The following is a 20,618-nucleotide window of genomic DNA, read 5'->3' on the forward strand; positions in this document are numbered from 1 at the left end:
TCTGCTTGACACTGGTGCAGAGATCAGCCTTATATGTAAGGAAACGTTCGATGAAGTAGCCCATGCAATGCTGGCCCGTGGCAAACCAGTGCCAATCGAGCCCTGCGATGTGAGCCTAGTCAGCTTCACACAGAACAAAGCATCCATCACCCATCGTGCCTTACTGGACATCTCGTTCCAAGGCAAGACACTCAATCACCCCATCCACATATGCACATTCAACACAGAGAGACTCCTTATCGGTCAAGACTTGCTGGACCGCTTAGCCCCACTGATCGATTGCCTTCGTGGACGCATTTGGGCGCAAGTAACAAACCCAACACCGATCAGGGGAGGATCGGAACACTGCAATCCAGACGACCAGGTGTCTTGGATAAAGGAGTCTCCAACCAGTGTCTGTCCCTCAGGAAGCCCACCAGCTCCGGGCCCTGAGCTCCTTGACTCGTCAGGTGACCCACAGGTAGTGCAGCCTGAAAGACAGCATCCTATGGACGCCTACGAGTCGTTTCTGTGTGCAATAACAGATACAGACTCCAAATTGTACTGCCCCCGCATTGTTGGAGGCGTGCACGCACTGGAAATCAACATCCCAGACACAGGGGTTGCCCTTTGGTCAGAAAAGTCTGCTGTGTCACAATCAGTGCACCAGAGGCTGTCACAGAACTCTTCACCTCCGCTCTTTGTGTTGAAGAGCCACCGGTTTCTTTCTGCGGACACACCGCAGAGGCCACTCAAGGCCATTGGGGTGTGCGCTCTTCCCTTACTGGTTGGGAGAAAGAGGTTCACACATTTCATGAGTGTGGTACCGGATCTTGAGCCCCCACTCCTCGTGGGAGCCGACATCCTCGTCCGGTTGGGAGCACAGGTGGACACATCCAATCAAGTGCTCTGGTCCCAAGCAAATATCGATAGCCACCCGGTGATCGTTAACCCAGAACGTATGCTGTCCGGTCAGACTGTGCCCCAGGCTTGCCAGGCTGCAAGCGAGTTCGACGTGACCATCCCAGCCAGAACCGCAGGCGCTCCGATCCGTCTCATGATTCTCAAAGGACAGGGAATACCGGGACCACAGGCCTTTTTCCAACCTCTGTCCTACTTCTGTAAGACCAACCTGACTGTCTGTGGTACCCCACTCCTTGAGCTGAACCATCGGTCAGCATACCTGTTGGTCCAGAACACGACCAACACACCAATCACGATAAAAGCACGTCAACCACTTGGACTGTTAATTGACAGCAGCTTCCATGACTTTGAACTGACCGTGCCAGTGATAGGCGAGTTTCCCCTTTCCTTGATCAACGAAGAGAGCCACCAACCTTGTGCTCTCACCTTCCCTTATAAATTGATCGCCGTCACTCCACATGAAGTGCTGCAGAATGAGACCGTCTGTGACACGCACTTGAGTAAGGGCCCTGACATGCTTGTATGTGCCCTTGCTACTCACACAGGTGACTCAACGTCAACCAGTGATAGCATAGAACCTCCCCCAGAGGAGCCTTACCCCGGGTTCGAAGCGGAGGTCACCCAACAGCTTTCCAAGGCTGACGCATTGGTCTCAGAGGATCAGAGACAGGCACTGCGGAAGTTATTTTACGACTTTCAACAGATCTTCTCAAAAGATTCAAATGACTGTGGAGTCACTGAACTCCACCAGGTCCGTATCCCCACGGACCCAACGGCGGCACCCACCTTTGTGCGCCAATACCGAATTCCCTTGGCAGCTTTTGACTCAATCCAAGAGATACTTGACACGTTGTTGAAGAAAAACATTATTCGAGAATGTAATTCAACATACAACTCACCCTTGTGGCCAGTGCTCAAGCCAAATGGCAAATGGCGTTTGACGATTGACTACCGTCAACTAAACAAACAAGTCCCACTTTCACGTTGGCCCATGATCCACCTGGATCTAGAACTGGCCAAAGTGAAAGACGCACATTTCTTCTCCACGGTTGACGTGTCCAATGGTTTCTGGACTATGAAAGTCGACCCGTCAGACCAGTACAAACTGGCCTTCTCCTTTGGCAATCGCCAATTCACTTGGAACCGCTGTCCGTTTGGATATTCAAACTCCCCTGCCGAGTTTAACATATTCCTCCACAAAGCCATGGGCGACGCATCTGCTCGTGGCAATCTCATCTACGTTGATGACATTCTCATGCGTAGCCAGACATTTGAGGCACACCTGGCAGAGATCAGGCACGTGCTCAACCAGCTTTCCAATGCTGGAGCCAAACTGGCTGTTGCCAAAGGCCAGTGGTGTCGAACCAAGGTTGAGTATGTGGGCCTATTGGTAGGAGCGAATGGCATTGAACCTCAAACCGGGAGAGTACAGGCCATTCAAAACATCCAAGCTCCAACCAATGTGTCTGAGCTAAGGAGCTTCCTGGGCATTGGCAATTATTCCAGGCAGTTCATTGAGGATTATGCGGAGATAACGAGACCTCTCACTGAACTCCTTAGAAAGGACAAAGCTTTTGAATGGTCACAACCACAAGAGCAGGCGTTTGGAGAATTGAAGCGAAAGCTCTGCTCTGCACCCTGTCTTGCCCCCGAACAAAACTGTCAAGCTAGTATGGCTGTTAAGGATGCAGGGATGGAAACTAGAGTGGAACGGGCCGGTAATCGATGGTTAGTCAGTACTCCAACAACAAACATACTGATATCATATGACCTCCATGCTACAACCACTAGGTTGGTGATCCCAAATCAAACGGTGTTCTTAAACGTTCCACTAGGTGCCACAGTACATGTAGCTGATGTTGTCCTCCACCATCTCAGCCCAGATAGACACGACACAGATATTGAGGTGATGGACGCCTTCAAAGGCCACAACTTTACCATTGGTGACACCCTTCAACAGCATCTTCTGGCTGAAGGGACTAAAATAGTGAAATTCAGTCTCGATTCGACTGGCCTCACCACAACTTTCTTCAAACACATAAGCATGTCGTCATCTGCGTACAATGAACACCCAGTCAGTGTGACATCCATGGGACTCCTCTTTATTGGTTGGATCATCACAGCAGGCATCGCATACATCTTACACAAGAAAATACAAACATTACACCGTAGATTAAATGACATAACCTACATTCCACCGCGTTTCAAGCGCGATTCTGCTCTCTAACTTCAACCTCTCCTTTCTCCTCTCACCTCTATACCATCCAAACTAGGATTTGGTAATCAAAGTTACACAATTTTCTTTGTTCTTGGTGTGCTTCTTTATGAGTTGGTTTAGAGAAATGTGATATCTTGTGGTTTTTCTTTCATTTAATTTTAGCATAGTTAGTTAGTTAAGTAAATACATCTGCCCAGATGTGCCCTTCTGTCTCTGCCCAGATATAAAGCCCATAACAAGGACTGTTAAAATATATATCAGAACTCCTGAATCACTCAGGATAAATGAACTGTCTTAACCTTGGTTTGCTCCTGAGGCTCATGGCTGGAACCACAACCCCAGGACCAAAGGGGGGATTGTAAGGACCAAGCCAGCTGTTGAGGCCTTTAAACCACGTGTTACTGCCCTTTGTTTCAACCACGAGGGATTGTGTTAATTGACGGCCATTTTGATATCATAAAACTTGTGCGGAGCCCCACCCTGAGGGTCCTCTCCTCAACACCCATTGGCCAACTGACCACTGACCGGTGACGCTCGCAAGAGGTGAGCGCGGTTTACAAAAACTAAACGCAGCCCACTGCTCGGTCGTTCTCAGCTTTTCCACTGACCTAAAGAGACGTGTTCCAGGTACCAGAATTGTTTTCCCTCCTTTTTTGAACAAGACAAAGGGACCATAGTTTTTCTAAAGTTTGCTTTTTGGCCAGAGTAAACTCAGATTAATTATCTTTGTGCAACGTTTTTAAAGGACTCAGAAAACCAACCGGTTTATTTATTCACTAAGGGACAGTGAATACAACTTCAAAGGAAAAGGCGACCAGATTCCCTTTTTCTTTTTCCTTGTCGACGATTTTTCCCTGCATCCTTCATCCGAGGATAATAGACTGTTTATTACTGACGAGTATTAAACATCGCCGTGCCACGAAGCCTGCCGCTCATTGCAAGGGATTCTCCGAGGCCGACGAACAGCTGATCAGCTCCACGTGTTTCCACGCCGCCGCCGCCTGACCGAATCAGCTGAGAAATCACGGATCGATTTCTCTCAAGTAAGGGCTTAATATATCTGGGCAGATCTTAGTTAAGAAAGGTTTTTCTTTTAAATCTGTTTGTGAATTTTACTGTTTGTGTTACTGTAGTTGTTTTACTTTTGTGCGCTGTTTTCTCCATCTCTCTCTCTCTCTCCCACTGCGCCGGCTCCAATCGGCGCATCTCTCTCTCTCTCTCACTCTCTCTCTCTCTCATTCTCATTTTGCTGGTGTCATTATTACCTTGTAGAGGTGTTATTTGTGTTTGACCGGCACGGTCACTTTAACTGTGAACGACCCCCGACCGGCTTATTCGCCGTCTCTCTCTCACTTTCTCTCCTTCTCTCTGTCTCCCTTTTACGCACGCCGTGCGTAAAGAACCCAAGGCGCTGTTTCCGTGGTTGATTTGGTCGTTGTGTTCAAACTCCAACGCTAAGTCACCCACGTTACGGTACGCTTTGTTTCTCGACGCCACGTGGGCACTCAAACCCCATTGTTGGCGTGTTTATTCTACCTGGGTAGTACGCGGCAGCCATCTTGCGCGTACCACCCCAAAAGGAGGGGGCGTTCGCAACTTCTCTCTCTCTCTGCCCCTCCTCTCTCTCTCTCTCTCTCTCTCTTCCTCACACACACACACACACACACACACACACACTTACCTCAGTACGCATAGACGCCTATACGTACATACATAGTTACACACACACATACATAGCTTCGTACATAAATCCCATTATTTACTATTACTGTGTGCCTTATTTTGTAATTTACAGTATTTTACTTGGATATTATTACTGTAAATAAATATTTTTCCTATTTTAACAAGAAGTTTCCTGGTATTGTTTGTGAAATATTGTGTGAAAGCCAACCTCTGACACGTCAAGGATTCATTGACTTTTAAGATTTGAGACTGTGATTTTTGCTATCTTTCCCATTCCTACGTGAATGGGTGGTGCCCCATCGAGTAACTTTAATTCATTTAAAGTATTAAATATTAATTTAGTCAATTTCCGATAGCAAAATTGACCTAAATTAGCTTTTACCCCTACACATGTATTCAAGTTATAATAAAGTAATGTTTATTTTATTTACCAAAAGCAACACAAAGAAACTTCATTATGTGAGTCAGTAAATCAGTGGTGAGGTGTGTGCATGCATGCGATGTGGTGAAATGCAGGTGTACAAGCCAAAGTAAGCAACCAATTAAACAAAACCAACATAACCAGACCAACTCAACAAACCAAGGTGGTGGCTGTGGAGGAGAAGAGAGAGAGAACTGAGGCCTCAGCTCCTCTATGTAACCTCAGTAATTGAGAGTGGAGTCAGGTGTGCTCCTCCAGCCTCCTCCAGCCTCTGCAGACTGGAGGAGTGGCATGTCTTGTGGCTCCTCCTACACAGGAAGAGAAATCCAGAATGGCACAACACCCAGAGGGGGAGGGGATCATCACAATGGTTGTGTTGCTATGCAACAAGGAATTCACATATCACCGCAGCACATCCAGCCTCAAGTATCACCTCAATGCAAAACAGACAGCAGCTAGCGGCTAGTGTGGTAGCTAGCGTGGATTGTGTTTTACTTAAAAAACAAAGTATTATAGTTTACAGAAGGTCTACCTACCTTTAGGCTACCTGAATTTATGAAATGTACTATATTTCTAAATATGCTATTGCTACACTTAATGGCAAAAATTGCACTGGTCTGTTGGACTTGAACAAAAATAAACAATATTGTTGTTGCTTAAACTTATGTATTCAGTCATTATTCAATGGTATACTAAAAATCAATGTGAAAAAAATTACTTCTCACTGTTCTCAGGTCAAATATTTATATGCGATTAAATTGCGATTAATTAATTACAAAGCCTCTGATTAATTAGATAAAACTAATTTTAATCGAGTCCCGGTTCTAATTATGATATAATGTGATAATAACTTTAGTTTAAAATAACTGAAAGCGTGAGAAAAAACCAAAATAATAAATTAGTTTGAAGGAGATTGAATGGAAGACACTGTTCAATCAGAAAGGAGGAGTCAATGCAAAACTCAGATGTCTTCCACCTCTACTTATCTGACTGCAGAGAGGAGGACAGAGGACAGTGGACACACAGTTTAACATGATGGACTATAGGACAGGACTGCTGCTTCTAACTGTCTGCTGGGCAGGTGGAGACTTTTCTTAATTTTACACAGACAATGTTTTTGTCGCCAGTTTATTGAATTTAATGTTTTCTTTTATCCTCTTGACTGACAGGTGTTGATGGTCAGACTCTGACTGAATCTGAACCAGCAGTTAAAAGTCCTGGAGGATCTCACAGATTGACCTGTACAGCCTCTGGACTTGATGTTAGTGGCTACTATATGAACTGGATCAGACAGGCTCCTGGGAAAGGACTGGAGTGGATCGCTGCTATTTATGATAGTAGCAGCATCTACTACTCTCAGTCAGTCAGAGAGCGGTTTACCATCTCCAGAGACAACAGCAGACAGCAGCTGTATCTGCAGATGAACAGTCTGAAGACTGAAGATTCTGCTGTTTATTATTGTGCTCGACAGCCACAGTGACTGGAGTTGGTTGAGCAGCTGTACAAAAACCTACAGTCCTCATTCTTACTGGGCTGATAGAACATGAAGTGTTTTTCATCAATTGTTTTTAATTAAATTATTTGTGTTAAATTTAATATAAAAGTGTTTTGTATTAAAAATGAATTCATAATTTTCCCTGCATACACATCATGAAAACCTAAAAACACAGAATAAAGACAACAACAACAACAACAACAACAACGTGATTGCTAAATTGAAACAACTAGAAAGTCTTTACATTTCTTCACAAAGACACAATAATTTGTGTAAATATTGTGAAATCTTATGATTCTAATGTTTGTTTTCTGATTGATCACTTTATTGATAGTCCAAAGTATCCACTATTGTTGTCACTAAATATAACAGCTTGGTTGGCATCAAGCTCCTGTATCTGTGCTTTTACAGGTAAAAACTCCTTCATGAATCTGACCGAGACTTTTCTTAGGATCTTTCTTCAGAACAAATATAAGAAAATACTTTCAGAAGATCTTGGTGAGGAGGCCCATTGTGCAAATCTTTTTATCTTTAAAAAAAAAAAAAAAAAATCATTTCTATCTAACCATTAAACACACAATTATATAAATGTCTTTCTGGAAATCACTTGGTAACCAAACAGTGAAGTAAAAAGAAAAGCAAGTGAATTTGAATGTGGAACCAGTTTCAGGTCATTTGCTCTCTGCAGTCTCCCCCTCTCTGCTTTCATAGTCAAGAACCACATGTTTACCCCTTTAATATTTCTGATGTATATAATATATGTTGACCAGTTGACTTGCAATATAAAGCTCGGCATCATAAAATGTTCATTTTTTCTATATTTACCTGCACTAACTTCACAAACTTTAGGACAGTTCAGCTTCAACATCAACCATGTTCTCTGTAGCTCTGATACTGCTGCTGGCAGCTGGATCCTGTGAGCAGCTTTCACTGGATTCACACTAATAAACACATTAGAAACACTGAATATTCACATGAATGATGGAGATCATGTTGATTTGTGTTTCCACAGGTGTGAACAGTATTGATCTCATCCAGCCAGACTCAATGGTTGTGCAGCCTGGACAGTCTTTGACCATCAGCTGTCAGGTCTCTGGTTATTTTCTGACTGATAGCAGCTATGCAACAGGTTGGATCAGACAGTGTGAAGGAAAACCCATGGACTGGATTATACATCGATGGGGTGGAGGTGCTGTTTATCAAAATAATGCTCTGAAGAACAAGTTCCTTTACCACACACACACTTCTACAAGCTCAGTGACATTAACGGGAAAGAATCTGCAGCCTGAGGACACAGCTGTGTATTACTGTGTCCGTGTAGCTCCACAGTGATACAAACCACCAACAGACCTGCACAAATACTCAGCAACCATGTGACTTAATACTTCATACAGACGACTAATGACTTTAACACCAGCTCACTGTTACATCTGTTTAAATGTTTTTAGGCTACAATCACCATCAGATCATAAAGTTTTTACACTTCATAAATGATATAAATAATTAACCTATAGAGTTTTCAGAAGAAAAAAATTATTTATTTTTAACATTTATGTTCATGTTTAAAGATACATTTTTGGTCTAATAATACAGGGAATATTCCAAACAGTAAAAGTAACAAGCAATGTGACATAAATTATTTAAAATGTAAAGAAAAATAACTTCAGGAGACATGAGATGCTGTCTGCCTATGAGGTGATTTTCAGACTACATGACCTGAAACCAGTTTAATAGTAATTGCATGTATTAAGGTTAACATTTACCAACAGTAGCAAAACTCTGTTATTCGTATGTTGAAATGGATAATATTTATGTGCAGATTAAATTAACATTTTCAAAAGTTGCAGAATGACTTACAGTTAAAAGAGCTTTATCACATCATGTTTTAATAACTCAAGTTAAAAAAAAAAGAAAAATGTAGAAACTCAGTAAGGAGAAAGCCATAACTCAAACTCAGAGAGATCGACCAGAAGACAATGTTCAATGAGAAAGGAGGAGTCAATGCAAAACTCTGATGTCTTCCACCTCTACTTATCTGACTGCATAGAGCAGGACAGAGGACAGTGGACACACAGTTTAACATGATGGACTATAGGACAGGACTGCTGCTTCTAACTGTCTGCTGGGCAGGTGGAGACTTTCACTGATGTTAATATTCTGTGTGTTCTATTTCTATATCTGCAATATTTCAAATTGTCTTTTTGTATTGACAGGTGTTGATGGTCAGACTCTGACACAGTCTGAACCAGCAGTTAAAAGTCCTGGAGGATCTCACAGATTGACCTGTACAGCCTCTGGACTTGATGTGAGTGGCTACTATATGAACTGGATCAGACAGGCTCCTGGAAAAGGACTGGAGTGGATCGCTTATATCAACAGTGGCAGCAGCGACATCTCCTACTCTCAGTCAGTCAGAGGGCGGTTTACCATCTCCAGAGACAACAGCAGACAGCAGCTGTATCTGCAGATGAAAGTCTGAAGACTGAAGTTTCTGCTGTTTATTATTGTGCTCGAAACTCACAGTGACTGGAGTTGGTTGAGCAGCTGTACAAAAACCTCACAGTCCTCACCTTCACTCTGCTGGTAGAGGAAAAGCCTGAAGTAGTTTTAATATTTATATCTCACACTTTATTTGATCATTTTTTAATTAACTTTTTAGCATGTTGCTTTACAGGATCAGGTTTACTTTTTGTGTTTGAACATTATAATAAAAACTCCTTACTGCATTAAACACATTCTTTAGAACTGTTTCTTAGAAATATGAATAGTAAATACCAACACATTAAAAACACAAATAACATCAAAACCATCTGTTTGCTGCAATTAAACTTCTGCAAATGTATATAACTACAAATAGTGTATTCTTGTCTAATTCAAAATGACACAACTCACAGACATTAATGTCCCACTAATGTACGACCGACTATAAAGTTAAATTTCATGATAAAATAATGATCTATCTTTGCATCACATACTGCAGCTTCATTAGAATAATTGATGCAAGCAGACAGCAGTGATCTCTAAAGTGGAGGGACAGTGGAATAATGACACTATTTAACTCTACAAACAAAGTGACTTGAAATGAATCATATGCATATTCTTAATGTAGGTAAATACTTAATGAAGAAAGTTTTTTCAATTTCAATAAAGTATAAAAATATAATGATCAAGGAATCATTGTTGTGTTTTAACTTCAGTGAAATGTACCGAGAAGTTGTGGAGAGAATATTAACAGTCAATAACAAAGAATATGTATATAAAGACAAGTATAGCGACATGTGGGCAATATTAAACACACGCATTTTATTTTTTGGTCACAAAAACTAGAAATTGAACCAAGCACCTGCTTGATAACTGATTATTCTTTTTTTCTGACATAACCACACACAGATGAGGGTAAACTACTTTGATGATTATTAAAAGTAAGACATACACAAATTATAGTAGTTTTCATCTGAGATATATCTTCTTTTTTTTTTTGCATTTTATCATATTTCAGTTCCTGAGCAGCTGTTCTGCTCTAGAGGCTCCAGGTGTCTCTGTATGTCTGTGTCTGCAACATCTGAAGAGAATGAAACCACTAAAAGTGTTTTATTCAAACCTGCAAATCAGCAGCGTCACAGTTAAAGTGTTTATTATATTTGCCTGACTACTACTTGTATATATGTTGGTACCAGACTCTTGTATTGACTCCATTCAGACCAACATTGATGCTTCATATGTTTGATTGTATGCAAACTCAGTGAGCTTCCTTGTTCCTCAGCTATAAAAACATCCCATCAGGCTGTCAGTGGAGTTCACAGCACGTCACTTTCTACATAAACCATGTTCTCTGTAGCTCTGCTGCTGCTGTTGGCAGCTGGATGTGAGTCTCTCTGTATTTGTCAAGTCATCACTTCTTCTTTTGTAGTTTAACTTTATCATTTGTTACAAAACATTTTCTTTTTCCAACAGGTGTAAAGTGTGAAACGCTGACTCAGCCAGCCTCCGTGACTGTGCAGCCAGGTCAACGTCTGACCATCACCTGTCAGGTCTCTTATTCTGTTGGCAGCTACTACACAGCTTGGATCAGACAACCTGCAGGGAAAGGACTGGAGTGGATTGGACATCACCGTGTTGGATACACTGCATATTACAAAGATTCACTGAAGAACAAGTTCAGTATCAGTTTTGATTCTTCCAGCAACACAGTGACTCTAAACGGACAGAATGTGCAGCCTGAAGATACTGCTGTGTATTACTGTGCCAGAGAGCCACAGTGACACAAAGCATCAGTAGAGCTGAATAAAAACCCCTCAGTGCCTGAACACTTGTAACATGAAGCCACCAGAGGAGGAGCCCTCAGACCACTAATGACTTCAACACCAGCTCACTGTTACAGTAAACAGGAAGTCTAAGAACAAAGGTTCTTCATCTCATTTTACAGCAACATTTTATATCAAATAGATAATCTAAGATTATCATCATTGAAACATCATTGTGTGTACAAAAACCTTTCTCACTACAGTAGAAATTAACCCTTACATCTCTTTAAATGCTTTTAGGTTACAATCACCAACAAACCATTGATAAATATTACACTTTACAAATAATATTATCAAGTAGAAAATTTCCTCTGGGGAAATTTTGAAAGGGCCACAGGGGCCACTGCCGGTGTGTGTACACTATGATGAGATTCTTCAGAGATTTCAAACTATGCCCTTTACCCTCAAAATGTGTGTGCGTGTGTGTGTGTGTGTGTGTGTTTATATGGTATAGACGGACAATACACCTGACTACGTGCCGACATTACGCGAACAGTAGGGTATTATACGGACCATGCCAAAGTCCGTATAAATCAAACAGTGTATTCTCACTCAGTAGCATCTAAATAACATATCCTCTCTTTTATTTTGATAGTCCGTCTTAACCGTTTGACCTGACTTTGAGTGTATCCCAGTGTATAGTCCAGCACGCCATGCGGACAGGGAGGTATTGCAGTTTTTTACACATTTCTGATACACACGGCGAATTTTGGCGGGCTGCGTTGTGATTGGCTGCTTTACGCACATGCTACGTGACGTCATTCCAAGCTCCGTCAACGCGACACGCCCCCTTTTAAAGAGCTGCAGGATGCCGTGATCGGAGGATTAAAAGCACAGGTAAGCAAAGATATTGATAAATACAGTCGCTTTTTTGCTTGAGTAAGTGTTTTGATGAGAGCAATAGCCTCTGTACACAGTAATATGTGTGTTTTTGGTGTGGATGATTTTGCATTTTGTGTTGTAAGAAGCTAATTCGGCTAACGTAGCTAGCACATGTGCACCTGTAGCATCTGTACACAGACATGTGCTCTTTTTATTTAACGTTAGCATTTAGCATTGTAATAGGGTAATTCAGCTAATATAGCTATCATGTGTGCACAGCAGCTGTTAGTTTTGTAGCCTAAGTGATGTTGTGTTATAGAGAAAACAGTGACACAAGCAGTTAAAGGGATTAAAAAGGAATGATAATGTCAATCTGTAAATTTAATTACCTGAGTACTGGGGCAGGTATGAGTTATGAACACAGTCTCATGCTTGTTATATTGGTTAGTTGATTATTTTTTAAGTCTTTTTTTTTTTTGGTTTAAAGAGGGATCTTTGCCTAGTTAGTTGCCTTTTGTTCATTAAATAATGATGGAACAGTTTAAAACCCTCTGATAACACACATTGTAATGATAAAATCTCAAGCCCTTATTCATGTTAATGTCATAATTTAAATGTGAAGTCATAGAGACCACAAAATGCAATTTCAAGGGGCCATCACACAATGCACAACCAAATAAAGACTGTAAGGCAGGTATGTCCAAAATATTCCACAAAGCGCCATGTGGCTGCAGGTTTTTGTTCCAACCGATCAAAAGCACACAGAGTGACCAATCAAAAAGTCAGGTGTGCTGCTGCTTGGTTGGAACAAAAACTGCAGCCACATGGCCCTTTGTGGAATAGTTTGGATATGTCAGCTGTAAGGGGATAACCGGAGTTGGTTTAGTCAGAGGTTCCCATATTGTAGAAAATGTTGTATACTGTCAGACAACATTATGCTTGCCCTCCATGCCAGGAAAACATGCAAAGGCGAAGACGCATTAATCCCACGGACGATGCAAAATTTTATGCGAGTGCTGGAAGGGACAAAGTGGGACTTGACATCAGATACATCAGTGCCTTTAAAGGTAGGTGGAATCCTCTAATTGGTTAATCATGGTTTAAGTTTAAATATTTCACCTTACTTTTTGTCTATTTGTTATGTGTGTTTTAACTAGGTCGTGGTATCTTCACCTCCACTCCATTTGAAAAAGGAGATTTTCTGTTGGAATATAGAGGGGAACTAATAAGTAGGCAAGAATGTGAGAGCAGACAGAGACTTTACCATGACAGCCTGAAGGTGTTCATGTTTGAGTTCCGTTTTAATGGAAAACTGTGGTGGTAAGTGTTATGTCATCGCTTTTTCTAATCAGAATTAAACTACACTTTTTTTTGGTTTCACTGAATGTATACAATGGTCATAAGCCAAAAACTAGTTTCCTGAATATATTCTTGATTGTTGATATATATTGTTGTTCTAAGTCAGGCAAATTTATATTGCCAAATTACAAACGATTTGGACTCATTTGTTTCCGTTGCTTTTGTAGTGTTGACGCAGCAAAAGAGGATGGGTCACTTGGAAGGCTTGTAAATGATGACCATTTAAATCCCAATGCCAAGATGAAGTACTTGACAGTGGAAGGGAAGCCCCATCTGTGTTTGTTTGCAACACATGACATAAGTCCAGGAGAGGAGATCACCTATAATTATGGTGAATCAGACTGGCCATGGAGATGCAAGGTGGTCAAAATTATACTTTGTGAAACTCATAGTTCTCATAAAGGACATCCTCTTACCATACAATAATTACCATACATAAACATATTCTATCTTGCTTTGTCCGTAACATAATTTATAGTGCATTAAATACAGTAATTCAAATTCATGGTTGATGTAGTGAAATACATCTACACTGCCACATACACACATGAAAGACAATGATTGTATTAGAACATTTATATTTCCTTGATTTCATCAGTCTGATATCTGTCATTAAAATCTCCAGACACTTAAAGAAACATCTATGGAGGGGCATCAGGATGAGGTGTCCATATCGGAGCCCACTACAGGTACTCAAAAGGCATCAACTAGTCGGAGGCGAAAAAAGGCATCTATGGCTGCATCAACTGGTCAACTGGTTAAAAGCTTTGATCAGGTAAGTTAGATTTTTATGCAGTACAAATACTGCAACACTACCAAATGCAGGTAGCAGAAATGAAATGTGCATGGTGGGTTCCATAATGGCTACTAGTGGATGGGGACTGTTGGTTCAGCTCTTTGATATCACGTTGCCACAATTTCATCATCCACAGCTGAAGATTTTTAAGAGGTGTGTCTTTGTTAACAATACTGTAGATAAACAATTGATTGAGACATCACATGGACTAGTCTACAGACTGTAGTCATTTGGCCTTCCAAGTTACTAAAACAGTTCAAGTAGATGTTTCTTCCCACAAAACACTAATGAGACACAGTCTTGGTGCCTCTTTTACATGAATTTATACATCTAAAAACCTGTCTTAAAGGTATTTTAATGCCATATTTTCTTCTTTTTGTAGAATCCTGATGAGGAAATACCTCAGGAAAATTCTGAGACTACAATTTTGACACCCCTAACTGAAGATTTTGAAGAGGTATATCTTCATTAGCTTTCTTCACAATATTTTTATGAAATAAAAAAATGTCCCATTTATTCAGACCTAACATATCTTCTTGAGTGGTACATTCTCAGGGCCTGTGTTTTTAATGCCTCTTTTCCATATGCTTTATCTGCTATAGCCATTGGCTGAGAGCAGTCGGATCCAGATAGTTGAAGACCAGATTCAGACAAGTCCAGGTCCTGGTCCACTCAGCGGGCATGGAAAGGTAAATACAATTTAATGCATTTCTTATTGATGATACTTGTGGCAGACTTCAGCAACATGCTTGATCAGTCGGGTGTGTATGTGTGTGTGCAGTCACCTGACTTTGATATGATTTATATGGACAATGGTATGTAAGGGCCATGATATGAAAGTGTAGGTCAGTATAATGTCTGATTCTGTGTGTGTGTGTATAAAGCAGTGATCCGCTCTAATATGACTTAGGAGGTCCATACAGTTAACAAGGTCCTTCCTTCCGTGTCATCATTTTGTTTTTTAAAAATACTTGAACAACCTGCATCTGATCTGTTTGTTGCTTTAATGAGAATGTTAAGTTGGTTATGTCTGATCGAAGGGAACTGGGTTGTGAGTCATAAATGGGAAGTAGAACAAGATCTTACTCAAAACTCATTGATACAAATTTAGGAACTATAAAGGCACGGAGTCACTCGTAAAGCCAAAGTTCTAGCATGGAGGAAGGAATCATATACTAATTTGGAAGATTATTGTTTTTATAGTCATGGACTAGTCTACAGACTGTAGTCATTTGGCCTTCCAAGTTACTAAAACAGTTCAAGTAGGTGTTTCTTCCCACAAAACACTAATGAGACACAGTCTTGATGCCTCTTTTACATTATTTTATACATCTAAAAACCTGTCTTAAAGGTATTTTAATGCCATATTTTCTTCTTTTTGTAGAATCCTAATGAGGAAATACCTCAGGAAAATTCTGAGACTACAATTTTGGCATCCTCATCTGAAGATTTTGAAGAGGTATATCTTCATTAAGAATAAATTGTCATTGATATCTTTCATTCTGTCTTAGAATATTATCCAGTGACGATCAAACCAAAGCTTCCCTCTCATTCTTTATTCAGACCTAACATATCTTCTTGAGTGGTACATTCTCAGGGCCTGTGTTTTTAATGCCTCTTTTCTATATGTTTTATCTGCTATAGCTAATGGCTGAGAGCAGTCGGATCCAGATAGTTGAAGACCAGATTCAGACAAGTCCAGGTCCTGGTCCACTCAGCGGGCATGGAAAGGTAAATACAATTTAATGCATTTCTTATTGATGATACTTGTGGCAGACTTCAGCAACATGCTTGATCAGTCGGGTGTGTATGTGTGTGTGCAGTCACCTGACTTTGATATGATTTATATGGACAATGGTATGTAAGGGCCATGATATGAAAGTGTAGGTCAGTATAATGTCTGATTCTGTGTGTGTGTGTATAAAGCAGTGATCCGCTCTAATATGACTTAGGAGGTCCATACAGTTAACAAGGTCCTTCCTTCCGTGTCATCATTTTGTTTTTTAAAAATACTTGAACAACCTGCACCTGATCTGTTTGTTGCTTTAATGAGAATGTTAAGTTGGTTATGTCTGATCGAAGGGAACTGGGTTGTGAGTCATAAATGGGAAGTAGAACAAGATCTTACTCAAAACTCATTGATACAAATTTAGGAACTATAAAGGCACGGAGTCACTCGTAAAGCCAAAGTTCTAGCATGGAGGAAGGAATCATATACTAATTTGGAAGATTATTGTTTTTATAGTCATGGACTAGTCTACAGACTGTAGTCATTTGGCCTTCCAAGTTACTAAAACAGTTCAAGTAGATGTTTCTTCCCACAAAACACTAATGAGACACAGTCTTGATGCCTCTTTTACGTGAATTTATACATCTAAAAACCTGTCTTAAAGGTATTTTAATGCCATATTTTCTTCTTTTTGTAGAATCCTGATGAGGAAATACCTCAGGAAAATTCTGAGACTACAATTTTGATACCCCTAACTGAAGATTTTGAAGAGGTATATCTTCATTAGCTTTCTTCACAATATTTTTATGAAATAAAAAAATGTCCCATTTATTCAGACCTAACATATCTTCTTGAGTGGTACATTCTCAGGGCCTGTGTTTTTAATGCCTCTTTTCCATATGCTTTATCTGCTATAGCTAATGGCTGAGAGCAGTCGGATCCAGATAGGTGAAGACCAGATTCAGACAAGTCCAGGTCCTGGTCCACTCAGCGGGCATGGAAAGGTAAATACAATTTAATGCATTTCTTATTGATGATACTTGTGGCAGACTTCAGCAACATGCTTGATCAGTCGGGTGTGTATGTGTGTGTGCAGTCACCTGACTGTGATATGATTTATATGGACAATGGTATGTAAGGGCCATGATATGAAAGTGTAGGTCAGTATAATGTCTGATTCTGTGTGTGTGTGTATAAAGCAGTGATCCGCTCTAATATGACTTAGGAGGTCCATACAGTTAACAAGGTCCTTCCTTCCGTGTCATCATTTTGTTTTTTAAAAATACTTGAACAACCTGCATCTGATCTGTTTGTTGCTTTAATGAGAATGTTAAGTTGGTTATGTCTGATCGAAGGGAACTGGGTTGTGAGTCATAAATGGGAAGTAGAACAAGATCTTACTCAAAACTCATTGATACAAATTTAGGAACTATAAAGGCACGGAGTCACTCGTAAAGCCAAAGTTCTAGCATGGAGGAAGGAATCATATACTAATTTGGAAGATTATTGTTTTTATAGTCATGGACTAGTCTACAGACTGTAGTCATTTGGCCTTCCAAGTTACTAAAACAGTTCAAGTAGATGTTTCTTCCCACAAAACACTAATGAGACACAGTCTTGATGCCTCTTTTACATTATTTTATACATCTAAAAACCTGTCTTAAAGGTATTTTAATGCCATATTTTCTTCTTTTTGTAGAATCCTAATGAGGAAATACCTCAGGAAAATTCTGAGACTACAATTTTGGCATCCTCATCTGAAGATTTTGAAGAGGTATATCTTCATTAAGAATAAATTGTCATTGATATCTTTCATTCTGTCTTAGAATATTATCCAGTGACGATCAAACCAAAGCTTCCCTCTCATTCTTTATTCAGACCTAACATATCTTCTTGAGTGGTACATTCTCAGGGCCTGTGTTTTTAATGCCTCTTTTCTATATGTTTTATCTGCTATAGCTAATGGCTGAGAGCAGTCGGATCCAGATAGTTGAAGACCAGATTCAGACAAGTCCAGGTCCTGGTCCACTCAGCGGGCATGGAAAGGTAAATACAATTTAATGCATTTCTTATTGATGATACTTGTGGCAGACTTCAGCAACATGCTTGATCAGTCGGGTGTGTATGTGTGTGTGCAGTCACCTGACTTTGATATGATTTATATGGACAATGGTATGTAAGGGCCATGATATGAAAGTGTAGGTCAGTATAATGTCTGATTCTGTGTGTGTGTGTATAAAGCAGTGATCCGCTCTAATATGACTTAGGAGGTCCATACAGTTAACAAGGTCCTTCCTTCCGTGTCATCATTTTGTTTTTTAAAAATACTTGAACAACCTGCACCTGATCTGTTTGTTGCTTTAATGAGAATGTTAAGTTGGTTATGTCTGATCGAAGGGAACTGGGTTGTGAGTCATAAATGGGAAGTAGAACAAGATCTTACTCAAAACTCATTGATACAAATTTAGGAACTATAAAGGCACGGAGTCACTCGTAAAGCCAAAGTTCTAGCATGGAGGAAGGAATCATATACTAATTTGGAAGATTATTGTTTTTATAGTCATGGACTAGTCTACAGACTGTAGTCATTTGGCCTTCCAAGTTACTAAAACAGTTCAAGTAGATGTTTCTTCCCACAAAACACTAATGAGACACAGTCTTGATGCCTCTTTTACGTGAATTTATACATCTAAAAACCTGTCTTAAAGGTATTTTAATGCCATATTTTCTTCTTTTTGTAGAATCCTGATGAGGAAATACCTCAGGAAAATTCTGAGACTACAATTTTGATACCCCTAACTGAAGATTTTGAAGAGGTATATCTTCATTAGCTTTCTTCACAATATTTTTATGAAATAAAAAAATGTCCCATTTATTCAGACCTAACATATCTTCTTGAGTGGTACATTCTCAGGGCCTGTGTTTTTAATGTCTCTTTTCCATATGCTTTATCTGCTATAGCTAATGGCTGAGAGCAGTCGGATCCAGATAGGTGAAGACCAGATTCAGACAAGTCCAGGTCCTGGTCCACTCAGCGGGCATGGAAAGGTAAATACAATTTAATGCATTTCTAATTGATGATACTTGTGGCAGACTTCAGCAACATGCTTGATCAGTCGGGTGTGTATGTGTGTGTGCAGTCACCTGACTGTGATATGATTTATATGGACAATGGTATGTAAGGGCCATGATATGAAAGTGTAGGTGAGTATAATGTCTGATTCTGTGTGTGTGTGTGTATAAAGCAGTGATCCGCTCTAATATGACTTAGGAGGTCCATACAGTTAACAAGGTCCTTCCTTCCGTGTCATCATTTTGTTTTTTAAAAATACTTGAACAACCTGCATCTGATCTGTTTGTTGCTTTAATGAGAATGTTAAGTTGGTTATGTCTGATCGAAGGGAACTGGGTTGTGAGTCATAAATGGGAAGTAGAACAAGATCTTACTCAAAACTCATTGATACAAATTTAGGAACTATAAAGGCACGGAGTCACTCGTAAAGCCAAAGTTCTAGCATGGAGGAAGGAATCATATACTAATTTGGAAGATTATTGTTTTTATAGTCATGGACTAGTCTACAGACTGTAGTCATTTGGCCTTCCAAGTTACTAAAACAGTTCAAGTAGATGTTTCTTCCCACAAAACACTAATGAGACACAGTCTTGATGCCTCTTTTACATTATTTTATACATCTAAAAACCTGTCTTAAAGGTATTTTAATGCCATATTTTCTTCTTTTTGTAGAATCCTAATGAGGAAATACCTCAGGAAAATTCTGAGACTACAATTTTGGCATCCTCATCTGAAGATTTTGAAGAGGTATATCTTCATTAAGAATAAATTGTCATTGATATCTTTCATTCTGTCTTAGAATATTATCCAGTGACGATCAAACCAAAGCTTCCCTCTCATTCTTTATTCAGACCTAACATATCTTCTTGAGTGGTACATTCTCAGGGCCTGTGTTTTTAATGCCTCTTTTCTATATGTTTTATCTGCTATAGCTAATGGCTGAGAGCAGTCGGATCCAGATAGGTGAAGACCAGATTCAGACAAGTCCAGGTCCTGGTCCACTCAGCGGGCATGGAAAGGTAAATACAATTTAATGCATTTCTTATTGATGATACTTGTGGCAGACTTCAGCAACATGCTTGATCAGTCGGGTGTGTATGTGTGTGTGCAGTCACCTGACTTTGATATGATTTATATGGACAATGGTATGTAAGGGCCATGATATGAAAGTGTAGGTCAGTATAATGTCTGATTCTGTGTGTGTGTGTATAAAGCAGTGATCCGCTCTAATATGACTTAGGAGGTCCATACAGTTAACAAGGTCCTTCCTTCCGTGTCATCATTTTGTTTTTTAAAAATACTTGAACAACCTGCATCTGATCTGTTTGTTGCTTTAATGAGAATGTTAAGTTGGTTATGTCTGATCGAAGGGAACTGGGTTGTGAGTCATAAATGGGAAGTAGAACAAGATCTTACTCAAAACTCATTGATACAAATTTAGGAACTATAAAGGCACGGAGTCACTCGTAAAGCCAAAGTTCTAGCATGGAGGAAGGAATCATATACTAATTTGGAAGATTATTGTTTTTATAGTCATGGACTAGTCTACAGACTGTAGTCATTTGGCCTTCCAAGTTACTAAAACAGTTCAAGTAGGTGTTTCTTCCCACAAAACACTAATAAGACACAGTCTTGATGCCTCTTTTACGTGAATTTATACATCTAAAAACCTGTCTTAAAGGTATTTTAATGCCATATTTTCTTCTTTTTGTAGAATCCTGATGAGGAAATACCTCAGGAAAATTCTGAGACTACAATTTTGACACCCCTAACTGAAGATTTTGAAGAGGTATATCTTCATTAGCTTTCTTCACA

At 39.9% G+C, this 20,618-nt stretch overlaps 1 protein-coding gene and 2 gene segments (V, D, J or C); all 3 read left to right on the forward strand.

Moving 5' to 3' along the window:
• Positions 1–6,257: 6,257 nt before the first annotated feature.
• LOC131982870 (immunoglobulin heavy variable 3-66-like) lies at positions 6,258–6,690 on the forward strand (the record flags this gene model as incomplete). The annotated part of the segment is given in 2 exon segments: positions 6,258–6,306; positions 6,395–6,690. Coding segments are annotated over 2 exon segments (345 nt in total), but the record flags the coding sequence as incomplete, so codon positions are not given.
• Positions 6,691–10,545: 3,855 nt separating this feature from the next.
• LOC131983004 (Ig heavy chain V region 5A-like) lies at positions 10,546–10,982 on the forward strand. The segment is given in 2 exon segments: positions 10,546–10,585; positions 10,675–10,982. Coding segments are annotated over 2 exon segments (348 nt in total).
• Positions 10,983–13,494: 2,512 nt separating this feature from the next.
• LOC131983005 (uncharacterized) lies at positions 13,495–20,607 on the forward strand. The gene is made up of 14 exons (XM_059347588.1): positions 13,495–13,980; positions 14,384–14,458; positions 14,604–14,690; positions 15,386–15,460; positions 15,646–15,732; positions 16,428–16,502; positions 16,648–16,734; positions 17,430–17,504; positions 17,690–17,776; positions 18,472–18,546; positions 18,692–18,778; positions 19,476–19,550; positions 19,736–19,822; positions 20,518–20,607. The coding sequence occupies exons 1-14, from the start codon at positions 13,849–13,851 to the stop codon at positions 20,605–20,607; spliced, it is 1,194 nt and encodes a 397-aa protein (XP_059203571.1). The 5' UTR covers positions 13,495–13,848.
• Positions 20,608–20,618: the final 11 nt, after the last annotated feature.

This window comes from Centropristis striata, chromosome 13 (assembly GCF_030273125.1).
Source record: "Centropristis striata isolate RG_2023a ecotype Rhode Island chromosome 13, C.striata_1.0, whole genome shotgun sequence".
NCBI classification, from domain to species: domain Eukaryota; kingdom Metazoa; phylum Chordata; class Actinopteri; order Perciformes; family Serranidae; genus Centropristis; species Centropristis striata.